Genomic DNA, 12,500 nt, shown 5'->3' with positions numbered 1-12,500 from the left:
AGGCCGATTTTCGGCAGCGCCGTAAATCACTCCTAGAATACTTCACATATCTTAATGAAATTTTCAGAGATTTATGGGAGAGATATATACTTTGTCCAAACCAATTTTTATGTTGATATCTGCCATAAAAAAGCCACAGCAAATGTTTATTTCTGTGTGGGTTGAATGATTATTTTTGGTGGTGGAGTAAATTGTTCCTAGAATAATTCACATATCCAAATGAAAATTTCAGGGATTGGTGTGAAAAATAGTTTGTTCCAACACAGAGACTTACCTCGAAACACTTTCTTAGGAGTTACCTGGAACCTCCTCTCAAACGACCAGAGTTTTGTGTAGTTTACCCTACTCCCATTTTCTATAGTGGTAGGCCTAGCGGTGGAAAATGTGCCCTGAGGGCAAACCAAGGTAGGGCACAGTTTCCCAGGTCGTAGCCCTTCAGTAAGTTTTCTGGTCGCATCGCGGTATCACACGACGCTCCTCTGTTCTCAGTGCGACTCTTTGTGTCTCGATGCCCCGTGGTTACCACATGGTCTTTAGTGCCTTACCCGCGCGCTTAGTGCTTTAGCAGCGTGCTTTCACTTTCATTCCTTTGTGCTTTCGTTGGTGTTTAGTGATCTCTTCCCTTTTTTGTGCTTGTGTCTAGCGGTCTTTGTGATTGTGTGCTATGGAGCATGCTCGCCGTTGTCCTTAGTAAAGCCGGGAAATCGTGTGGGGCTTTTTTGTCAAAGCCCGATGTTGATCCTCATACGTTGTGTTCCTCGTGTAGGGGTAGAGTGTGTTCTCCTTCGGACACGTGTCCGGAATGTGCTGACTGGAGTGAGGTCCAATGGGTCAGGTTTGGGACCAAGAAGAAGAAGGCTACGAAGCGGTCTCCCAGGAAAACTAGTTTGTCCTCTCCTGCGACTTCTGCGGGTGAGGGATCGAGTAGAGTTCCTTCTTCTTCCCCTACCCAGAGTAAGGGACGAGGTAAGTCTGTGAAAGGGAAAAAGTTGGTGCCTCTTCCCCAGGAGAATGTTGTTGCGGGGGTTTCTTCTTCTTTTACGGCGAACCAGGCGCCTGTAAGTATGTGTAGTGGGGGCCCGCGGGACGTTGCTCTCGTGCAAGGGGAGCGCGTCTCGGGGGAGGACCCCATGTGGAATAAAGATGTCCCATTTTCTTCACCAGGTTCTTGGGTTGATGTCTCGGGCGTTTTGGCTGCGGAAGATGCCGTCGATAAAGAAAATTCCCCGCAGGAAGATCCCCTGGGATGGGGTTTGCCAAGGACTCCGTTAAGGTCTCCGTTGGTCATGGAGGAGGGCTTGAGCGAGTCCTTCCCTTTCGTGGATCGTCCATCGTCGTTTCTGGCTCCTTCATCAGCAGTCCCGGAGGATTTCTTCCAGCCATCTACGTCTGAAGCTCAACACGTGTCCAGGGAGGCTCCATCTGTTGCGAGGTCGAGGTTTCTGGGGAGGTCAGACTCGTCGGTGCAAGAATCATCGTTCTCGTCGGATGAGGAACGCCGCAAGAGGCGTAGAAGGAGGAAAGAATGATCCATGAGGAGGAGATCCCTCTCTAGGTCTCCCTCGGGATCAGGAGATAGGAGAAGAAGATCTCGATCTCTGCCGAGAAAGAGCAGGAGAGCTAGTTCTCCCCAAGGAAGATGGGTCTTCGTACCCGAAAATAAGCTGAGGGACCTTACTAAGACCTCTAGCTCAATGGTCAAGCGGGCAGGAGACAGTCCTCCTAGAAGGGCCTCCAGTAGCCTCGCCATGGCGTCAGCCGATGACCGTGGGACCTCGTCTTGCAGGCATAAGTCCCGACCTAGAGGCACTCAATCAGCCCTGCGGAGGGAGTTGTCTCCTAGGACGGGCAGCCTCGACGGGTCCTCCCATCGAGATGAGAGACAAGTACGGGCTCCTCCGTCGAACAATTTCACGAGGGAGCCCGTCCCTTCGTCGAGGACTTTTGAGAGGACAGAGGCACCCGTCACTAAGGAAAAGAAGAACCGAGGGTCCCGTCCAAGCGGAGGGGCCCGTGAACATTCCTCTCCCCGTCCAAGCGGAGGTGCCCGTGAACATTCCTCTCCCCGTCGTAGAACGGAGGACGCTGACGAAGAGGGTGCGCTTCCGATGGAGGAGTGCGCGTATAGGAGGGTGATCTCCTTGATTAGGAGCTACAGCAATTTAGAAGAGCCTCTACCGCAGGAAGAGGAGGATTGGACCTCCGGTTTGAATAGGTTTTTGGGGGCTCCCGCCCAAAAGAAGTCCTCTTTAGCCCTTCCGGAGACCAGAGTAAGCCGCGCCCATATTGACAAAGTGATAGCCTGCAATGGAGACTCGGCTAAAGAGTATAGTGCGGCTAAACTCGTGCAGGGAATGAAGTCCCAAAGCAAGTACTATGCATTGGAAGGATGACCACATGGTGCAAGTAAGGTGGAGGACGTTCTGGAGATTTTGTGTCAGGGCATTTCGGACGAAAGGGCTTCTATGGCACCCATTTACTTCTCCCAGACCGAGGCCGTGATGATGGAGGAGATGTCGAAGGACCTGGTTAATGTTGCTTCATGGCTGGACTGGTGGGCCACCACCTTAGTGGGATCGCAGATTCCAACAGACTCAATGGATCCTGCCAAACGGGAGGCGTTGAATGAGTTGGTTAGATCCGGTGGTCATGCCCTTAAGTTTCTGACGTTTCAGGCCTTGGCTCTCTCCACGAACTGGGTACTGAGGAGAAGAGATTCGCTGTTAAAGAACCTTCCGATGAAAATGTCCGACAGAGAGGCAAGAACTCTTCGGAACATCTCGGTTTGGGATGAGCAGCTTTTCCCCATAAAGAAGGCAGAGGAAGTAGCAGAGAAGATGGCCAAAAAGAGGGAACTCGCCGTGCCTAAGCCACATTCGGCGAGACGTCCCGTCTTTAGGAGACCTGTAGCTGAGCCTCCTATGACTTCTCGGTCTGCACCAGCGCAAGTAAGGAGAGAGCCTTCCTCAGGTCAATGGGCCCAGTCGGCGAATCCCTCCCGAAGGGGAGATACTTCAGCTCCGTTTACATACAGGAGTGCATACTCGTCCTCCAGAAGAGGCCGATCAGGCCGTTCCTCTCGTAGGAGGTAATGTGAGAGGCCCCCCTCCCCTGCCCAAGCCTCAGGTAGGGGGATGCCTCAGACTCTTTTGGCAAGCATGGAGGCTCCACGTAGCCGATCCATGGACAGTAACTGTGTTGAAGGAGGGCTACAGGATACCGTTTCTGGAGGATCCTCCTCCGTTGATTCCAGCAAGCCAGGCGGAATGGTTAGTTCCCAAGGACCCGTTGAGGAGAGCTGCCTTTTTTAAGTAATAGATCTCAAAGAGTTGTTGTTGATGGGCACCATAGTGATTATAGGAATGTGATATCCGGTGTTCCACAGGGTAGTGTTCTTGGCCCATTACTTTTTATACTATATACACATGACATGTGGTTTGGCCTAGAAAACAAGCTTGTTGCATATGCAGATGATGCTACTCTCTTTGCATCAATTCCATCCCCTGAATGTAGATCTAGGGTTGGTGAATCCCTTAATAGAGATTTAGCTAGAATTAGTGCATGGTGCAAATTATGGGGTATGAAGTTGAATCCTAACAAAACTCAAAGTATGATTGTAAGTAGGTCAAGGACGGTGGTTCCTCAACATCCGGATCTCAGTATTGATAATGTTTCTTTAAATATGTATGACTCTTTCAAAATTTTAGGTGTGATTCTCGACAGTAAATTTACTTTTGAGAAACATATAAGGTCTGTGTCTTCTTCAATTTCACAAAAAATAGGCTTATTGAGAAAGTCTTTCAAGATTTTCGGTGATCAATCTATTCTGAAGAAGTGTTTTAATTCTTTCATTCTACCTTGTTTTGAGTATTGGTCTCCTGTCTGGTCTTCAGCTGCTGATTCTCATCTTAATTTGTTGGACAGAAACTTACGGTCTATTAAATTTATTATTCCTGATCTAGATATTAATCTCTGGCACCGTCGTTCAATTAGTTCATTATGCATGTTGCATAAGATTTTTCACAACTCTGACCATCCTTTACATTCAGATCTCCCTGGACAATTCTATCCTGTTCGTAATACTAGGCAGGCAGTTAATTCTAATAGCCAGGCCTTCTCCATCACGAGGCTCAATACTACGCAGTACTCAAGAAGTTTTATTCCAGCTGTGACCAAGTTGTGGAATGATCTTCCTAATCGGGTGGTTGAATCAGTAGAACTTCAAAAGTTCAAAGTTGGAGCAAATGCTTTTTTGTTGACCAGGCGGACATAGTCTTTTTATAGTTTATTTATGACATATTTGTTTTTGATGTTGTTGATAGTTTATTATATGACATGTCTGTTTTGACGTTGTTTCTTATTTTAGAATGATTTATTGTTAATTTGTTCTCTTCATTTATTTATTTCCTTATTTCCTTTCCTCACTGGGCTATTTTTCCCTGTTGGAGCCCCTGGGCTTATAGCATCTTGCTTTTCCAACTAGGGTTGTAGCTTGGATAGTAATAATAATAATAATAATAATAAGAAGTCTCCACGAAGATGCAGAAGGGAGCTTTGGAGACGGTAAAGTTTCCGGGTCCGGGGTTCTACAGTCGCCTTTTCTTGGTGGAAAAAGCGACGGGAGGCTGGAGGCCAGTGATAGACCTGTCAGCCCTCAACAAATATATTCGGAAGACATCTTTCAAGATGGACACCCCAAGAACAGTCATGGCGTCCTTGAGGGAGGGGGATTTTATGATTTCCATAGACCTCAAGGATGCCTATTTCCAGATTCCTATTCATCCAGCAAGCAGGAAGTTTCTCCGGGTGAAGTGGGGTGCCCAGATTTTGCAATTCAAGGCCCTGTGCTTTGGACTTTCTACAGCTCCCCAGGTATTCACAAGAGTTTTTACGACGATCTCCGTCTGGGCTCACGAATGGGGTATTCGTCTAATTCGGTACCTGGACGACTGGTTACTCCTTTCATCCTCAAAGGAAGTCTTGAATCAACAGGGTGCAGAGCTTCTTCAACTATGCAAAAATCTGGCCATCACCGTCAACCTGGAGAAATCTCATTTAATTCCGACCAACAAAGCGACGTACTTGGGGATAGTTCTAAATTCATTGCAGGTCAAGGCATTTCCATCAATAGACAGGCTGAACAACATGAACCAAGTAGTCCCTCCCTTCCTACAAGGCCTTCCCAGAAGAGCGAAGGATTGGCAGAGGTTGATAGGACATCTGGTGTCCTTAGAGAAGTTAGTTCCACACGGAAGGCAGAACCTCAGGAGCATACAATGGAATCTAAAAGAGAAGTGGAATCAGAAAAGTGCCCCAGACAAGATTTTTCCAGTTCTTCCGGAAACCATACAAGCTCTAGAGTAGTGGTAGAACCGGGTATACACTCAAAAGGGATACCATTGTCCTCCGGCCCTCGCGAACTTTTTCTCTTCACGGATGCATCAAAGGAGGGATGGGGTGCTCATCTTCGAGGGAAGACAGCGGGGGGCAAATGGACAGAAGAAGAAAAGTCTCTACACATCAATATCTTGGAGATGAGAGCAGTCCAGGAAGCCTGCCGACACTTCACTCAGGATCTGAAAGGAAACTCAGTGGTTCTGATGTCAGACAACGCAACAGTAGTGGCGTACATAAGAGGAAGGAGGATTGAAGTCGAAGGAGTTGTGCGGTCTCGCCCTACAAGTCCTGAAGCGGGCAGGAGAAGAGGAAGTCAATCTGTCGGCGAGATTCATTCCGGGGAAGAAGAATGTTCTAGCAGACGGCTTCAGAAGAGTGGGCCAGGTAGTGGTGACAGAATGGTCCCTTCATCGAGAGGTAGCAAGTTACATCATTCAGATGTGGGGATCCCCGGTAATGGATCTCTTCGCGACAAGGTTGAACGCACAACTCCCCGTATTCCGTTCTCCTGTCCCAGACCCGAAGGCAGCCATGGAGGACGCCTTTCAACACAGGTGGGACGGTCTCGACGTGTATGCTTTTCCTCCCTTCGCCCTGATAAGACAAGTCCTCAACAGAGTGAGGGCAGCAAGCAACCTAAAGATGACTTTGGTAGAGCCTTGGTGGCCGGAGAGGGAGTGGTTCGCAGACCTAAAAAGCCTCGCCAGTCTCCCTCCGTGGCCTCTTCCCGTCAGACCGGACCTCCTGAGGCAGCCACACTTTCAGAGGTTTCACGGAAACCCTCAATCCCTTCATCTTCACGCCTGGAGGATATCCAGTACCTCCTGAAAAGACAAGGGTATTCGTCTAAAACAGCTGGGAGAATGTCCCTTTACTTGAGAAAATCTTCCACAGTTGTCTACCAAGCAAAATGGACAATGTTTGTTAAATGGTGCGCTTCTAAGAAGATAGAACCCTTAGGAGCATCAGTACCCGTTATTGCAGATTTTTAGTTCACCTCAGGGATAAGATGGGCATGTCAATTCCAGCGGTTAAGGGGGCTCGAGCCATCTTTGGGCAAAACTTTCTCTTGAGGGGTATAGACTTGGGTTCTTCCAGGCACATTTCCATGCTCATCAGGAGTTTTGAGCAATCATGTCCCCCATCTTCCCCTAGGGTTCCGAAATGGGATCTGGCTAGGGTGCTAGACATGCTTAGTAAACCAACCTTCGAACCTTTAAAAGATATTGTGGACAGGAATCTTACGCTCAAAGCTGTCTTCCTTCTAGCGTTAGCTTCAGCTAAGAGAGTGGGTGAACTCCATGGGTTGTCGTATGAAGTAGAACATTCTAGAGGATGGAAAGAGATCTCCTTTAAGTTTGTTCCATCGTTCGTCGCCAAGACCCAGAATCCTTCCGTTTGGGATCCTAGGTTTGAGGGTTTTTCTGTCCCTGCAATTCTGAACTCAGGTAATCATGAAGACTTGAAATTGTGCCCTGTCAGAGTGATTAGAAAATATCTTAAGAGTACGGCGAGTCTCCGTGCTGCAATTAAGAATCTTTTCGTATCCACGGGCAAAACTAAAAAGAAAATTTCAAAGAATACTATTTCTTTTTGGCTCAGACAGGTTATAATTCAAGCTTATTCGAGTGTTGGACTTTCAGTCCCAGGAAAGCCCAGAGCTCATGATGTTAGAGGCCTAAGCACCTCTCTAGCCTTTGAAAAGAACATGTCGGTGGCTCAGGTTCTTCAAGCGGGAACTTGGTCTAATCAGTCGACATTCACCGCTCACTACCACAAGGATTGTACGAGAAAGTCATTGGATGGATTTTCGATCGGGCCAGTCATCTCAGCGCTCCAACCGATTTAACGGCTCAAGCCCCAGGTTCAATCGCGAATTACAAATTCTCTAGACACAAGTGTTCTTATCTTTTGTTGTCCCCTTATCTTTTTCTCGTACTGTCCATCGTCCGTGGAGGTCTTAAACAGTAGTCAGACACCTCAAGTATCTTCCAAATTCATCAAGCACATCAAGGAATTTTATAGGGTAAGTGTTATATACACAGTTAATGAGATCTTTGTGTAGTTTATCCTACTTTCCATTGGGGTCTTTGTATAGGAGGCACTCCCACCTCCTAAAGTGTAAGTCTCCTAAGAAAGTGTTTCGAGGTATGTCTCTGTGTTGGAACAAATCACAAATTATTAGCGATTTGTATTTTTCCTAACATACTAATCGAGAAACACTTTCGAGTTATGCCCCCCCCCCCAACCTTCCCCCAGATGCCTCACTGATCTTTAGTATTGTTTCTTGCATAAAACTTACTGAAGGGCTACGACCTGGGAAACTGTGGCCTACCTTGGTTTGCCCTCAGGGCACGTTTTCCCCCGCTAGGCCTATCACTATAGAAAATAGGAGTAGGGTAAACTACACAAAACTCTGGTCGTTTGAGAGGAGGTTCCAGTAACTCCCAAGAAAGTGTTTCTCGGTAGGCCCTAAGTATGTTAGGAAAAATACAAATTACTAATAATTTGTGATTTCACGGTTCCTGCCTAATTTCATGGTATTATCTACAATTGAAAAGACACCGCTATCATGTGGCCTTCTTAAATATGATGTTAAATGTAGCAACATTACAGGGAACTTTGTGATAGTGAGCGACGATCTCATGAACAATATCCGTCCCGAGTTGCACTTGCTAGTGATATTACATTTTTGTCACCAACGAAATGCCAAAATTTTCGAGAACGAATCTCAACCAACCCATAGCCCAGTCTATCCATATGCTCAGTCATTACTTTTTATTATTATCGCTGGGTGGGGGTGGAGCAGCTGATATTTTCGGCGGTGGGGTCAATAACTCCTATACCAATGAATATATTCAGATGAAATTTTAAGAGATTATTTAGATTTATATAATCTTTGTTTCTACCATTTTCATGGTCATACCTGCTATAAGTATGCCCTGGCTGTCACTTTTGTTCGCAAGTGACGATTTTAGCCGAAAAATTAGTGAGGAGTAGAAACTACTCCAAGAGTTTTAAGATATCCAAATGATTTTCACAGGGTTTGATGGGTGTTATGTGAACTACATTCACACTAAGTTTCGTATTGATACTTGCCATAGAAAAGTCACAGTAGCCGTTTTTCGATATCCGTGGAAGGCCGATTTTCGGTGGCGCCGTAAATTACTCATAGAATACTTTACATATATAAATGAAATTTTCTGGGATTTATGGACTGGATATTTACATTGTCCATACAAATTTTCAGGTTGATCTCTGCCATAGAAAAGCCACAGCAAACGTTTATTATAGTATGGTTTGAATGGTTATTTTTGGCGGTGAAGTAAATTGGTATTACAATAATTCACATATCTAAATAAATTTTCAAGGATTGATGGGAAACATAGTTTCTCTGTTCCCCCCAAATTCATTGGTAATATCTGCAATTGAAGAGACACAGTTATCAAGTAGCTTTCTTAAATATGCTGATAAAAGTAGCAAAATTACAGTGAACTACGTGATAGTGAGCGACATCAACGCGGGACAATGCCGATCTCATAAACAATATCCGGCCCGAGTTGCAGCTAGTATTAATATTTGTAGTATATTAATTGAAAACTACTTAAAAAAATTAAATATATTTTTACTGGTAGCAAGAAGCAGTAAGTTCAATCGACTATTCTATGTCAAGCATTACAAAACAAGGCGAAAGAACACGACTCACCGCAAGATACTGCGCATGCGCAGTATTAGCAACCCAGAGCATCTTTACTCTGGGGTCATCCATGACATCCCTGATATACTGATAAGGCTCCTTAACATGACGTACAGCAAGTAAAGTGATCAAGTTTGTACTGTAGCATTCGAGGAGCACCAGAATGCACAACAACCAACTACCGAGCACCACTCTCTCCCATCCGCTGTCTGGTGAAACTACAATATCTGGAACAGAAATTCATGGGTATGTGACAGATTGAAAGTGATATGAGCATGGAATGGGTTTTATTTCTAAGCGAAATTGCTCTCCCAGAAAACAAACTGGGAAAAATTTTAACATTTTAATTATATTCATCAAATAATTCTTAGTTGAGCCCATGTAAAGTAACCTACTGTATTAGTAAAAATTATAAAAATCATAAAAATGATTAAGAACTTAGAGTGATCCAAATTAAATGGTCATAAACGTTAGATAAATCTATATTTTGATGTCTCATCAACCCGATACACTAATTTTTACTTCACGATTGATCCCACAAAATTAGGCGGACGAAATCAAAATTTTGACAACAGCCATTGCTTATAGACAAAGATGTTTTTTTTTTTCACCCAAACAATAAATATGTGCATGTAAAGACTCCCAAATACTATATAGTCTCCAGTGGGTATGATCTAATGGCTTCACATACTTCTTGAGGTATTCACAATCTTAAATATAAATTTCTCAATATTTTTCGAAAATAAAAAACATCCTGTTCTTTTCAAGATTAGACCATAAGGTTAAATTTGGAGCACATTTTGCTATATATATTTTTTTTAAATTGCTCTAACAGGCTTAATTTTTGTCCTAGAGAGGTCAGGTTGGTCTCATTCTTTTGGAAAATGCCTGAGCCTGAAGTTTCTCATAAAATTATAAAAAATAGGTAAAAACATGTAATTAACAGTTTTTTGCAAGAACGTACTGGTACGTCCTTTGGGGGATTATCCACGTTTTCAGTGAAAGCTTTAATTAAGAAATTTTTAATGGATGTTTCTTAGTTATTATTGAATAAAGTAAAAAACCACTAGATTCCTAAATTGAAATAGTGAAGATCTTACTTTGTTGCAGGAATGCGCGGATGTACGTATATGGAGGCACCTTGGAAAGTGGAGCAGACACATACTGATCAACGCGAGTAACAATGAAGGATAAAACAATGATGACAAACAGTGTCCCAAACGTTGCAGCCCATATCATTGGTGTCAGGGGCATAAGGAACCCCCAGGGGTCCACCTCCGTGTTGCCTCTCCTTCCGAGGATCTGCCCGTAGTCCACAACCAGTGGGTCTGTGTAATCGATAACTTTCGATCGGAGGTACGTTATCCCGAAAGGGCCCAGGGCAAAATCAACTTCCTGAAGATATAAGTGCACGATGTCATTGTCTACTGAGGGATTCTTGGTTATGGTAATGAAATTTCCCATTTCCTAATGTAGTAAATTCGCGAACAGTGTCATCAGTATTAGAAACGGGAGGATCTTTAGATCATGTGGATCTCAGTCCAAACCTAAGTCGGACCATTGCGAACTCGGCTAGTACAAAGTCTGATTTTGCGAACATGATGTTTATTTATCTATTTTCTTAAAAGATTTTTTTTTCCAAGAACTTCCAAATATTCTGTGTAGTGGGGGAAAAGCAGGTGTCAATAACTCAATCATCTAACCCTTTGATTTTTAAACTACCAATAATGTTTCAATGTGAAATGGATAAGGAACAACCTACCATAATCGAAATGCATTCATAACTAGTAATTGCCGGCATTGCAATGTCTGTGCTGTTATTAACTACCCGAATCTTACTTTAGGAGTATCTGCCTACATTAAACTTTCCTGGAACAAACACAATGTCCGCACACGGACCAGTGCTCATGTCAGTGTCCATATGTCCTATGTCCTATTTAACCCTTCTTGCCCACCGTTATCCTTACATTAAGGAGTCGGTTGCCTGATGCGCCCTCTCCAATGCCTTCTATCAAAGGCATCCTCCTCCACAACATCTCTTCTCTCCATATCATCCTTCACCTTATCGTGCCATCTACTTCTCCGCACCCCACTCGATCTGCTTCCCCTAACAGGTTCCTCGCAAACCCTCCTCCCTCTCTCCCCCACCATACATCCTCAATACATGCCCACACTATCTCAGTCGTGACACTCTTATCACCACTATAATCTTTACTACTGTCATTCTTCTTATTACACCATTTTCAATCTTTCAAGCAGATATGTCCTATTTGTCCGGAAACCTCATAACTACAAACCAAAACCCTCGGCCTGTTAAACCATGCAAAACCATGTCTCACCCGGTCTCTTACCTCTTCTGAAAACTGTTTTACTAAATTAATGTTTCTTTGAAAAACACATTGCCCCTTCTATAAACTATGTTTTACTGAATGAATATGTATTTAACAAAAAAAGACAATTGATATAAATTATACAACTTTTGGTTAATAAATGATTTACTTTATAAACCTATAAACATTTCGTAAATGGTTTTAGACATCGATTTATTATGTTTATTAATGCAATGACAAGAGTATAGGTAAACAAAGGCGAAGACCCACTCGGTTACCGTTGTTTTCGACGCCAATGATAGGCCAAGTTTGTTGTTGGCTAGTTCTCCAATACACGATCCTTGCATTTTGTATGCATAAGCCATGTCTATGTGTACAGGTGAAAATAAGTATATGCTACAGGCCTGTTTTTATAAACAAATTCATATAGAGGAGAAATACCAATTGAAATAACCTCACCTTTCTAAGAATCATCCCCACCATTCCGTTCCACGTTCCGTTGGGGAAGAGGAAACCCCAGGAACCGTCTGGGGGTTGAACTAAGCTATACCTGTCATAAATGTTTTGTTAGCTCAACTACTTATACTTTTATTGCCTTAAGTAATATAAGTATAAAATGTGAATGAAAATCCATCAAATAAAATATCAATAATACTAAAACCCCCAGAAGTATGAAAGGTAGCATTTTGTCACCAATAAGGGCCAAATGTAACTCACGTGAAATTGATGTTCTTTGCTAATATCCCGAGTAACTGCAGAAGAGGTCCAGAAAACAAGAACTCTTTACCATCGGTGCTTTTGTTCGTCGTTTCTTGAATCGCCACATGGGGAGGGAAATTATTCCCCGCCACGACCATCTCGGCTCCGTCTCTTAACCTGTTGACATCGTGTTGGTTTCTAGTATTAAAAATCAACTGTATAATTCATTCTATTGTAGCCTCTTAACATGGTCTTAAACTGTCTTGAATTAGAGTTCTCTTGCTTGAGGGTATACTCGGGCAAACTGTTCTATCTTATTTCTCTTCTTATTTTTAAGTTTTTATATATATATATATATATATATATATATATATATA

At 43.6% G+C, this 12,500-nt stretch overlaps 1 protein-coding gene across 1 annotated transcript in view; it reads right to left on the bottom strand.

The window, feature by feature from the left end:
- The window catches only part of LOC137627186 (glutamate receptor-like), a 34,909-nt gene that overhangs the window by 6,179 nt on the left and 16,230 nt on the right, over positions 1–12,500 (bottom strand). The window contains exons 5-8 of the mRNA XM_068358263.1: positions 12,142–12,300; positions 11,884–11,974; positions 10,195–10,489; positions 9,104–9,321 (exon numbers count right to left, since the gene is read on the bottom strand). Of these exons, the coding sequence (XP_068214364.1) occupies positions 9,104–9,321; positions 10,195–10,489; positions 11,884–11,974; positions 12,142–12,300 (763 nt within the window). The remainder of the gene's footprint in view (positions 1–9,103; positions 9,322–10,194; positions 10,490–11,883; positions 11,975–12,141; positions 12,301–12,500) is intronic.

The sequence above is a fragment of the Palaemon carinicauda genome, chromosome 35 (genome assembly GCF_036898095.1).
Source record: "Palaemon carinicauda isolate YSFRI2023 chromosome 35, ASM3689809v2, whole genome shotgun sequence".
Classification (NCBI taxonomy): domain Eukaryota; kingdom Metazoa; phylum Arthropoda; class Malacostraca; order Decapoda; family Palaemonidae; genus Palaemon; species Palaemon carinicauda.
Note: the sequence above shows the minus strand (reverse complement) of the source record. Positions and strands in the feature narration are given on the sequence as shown.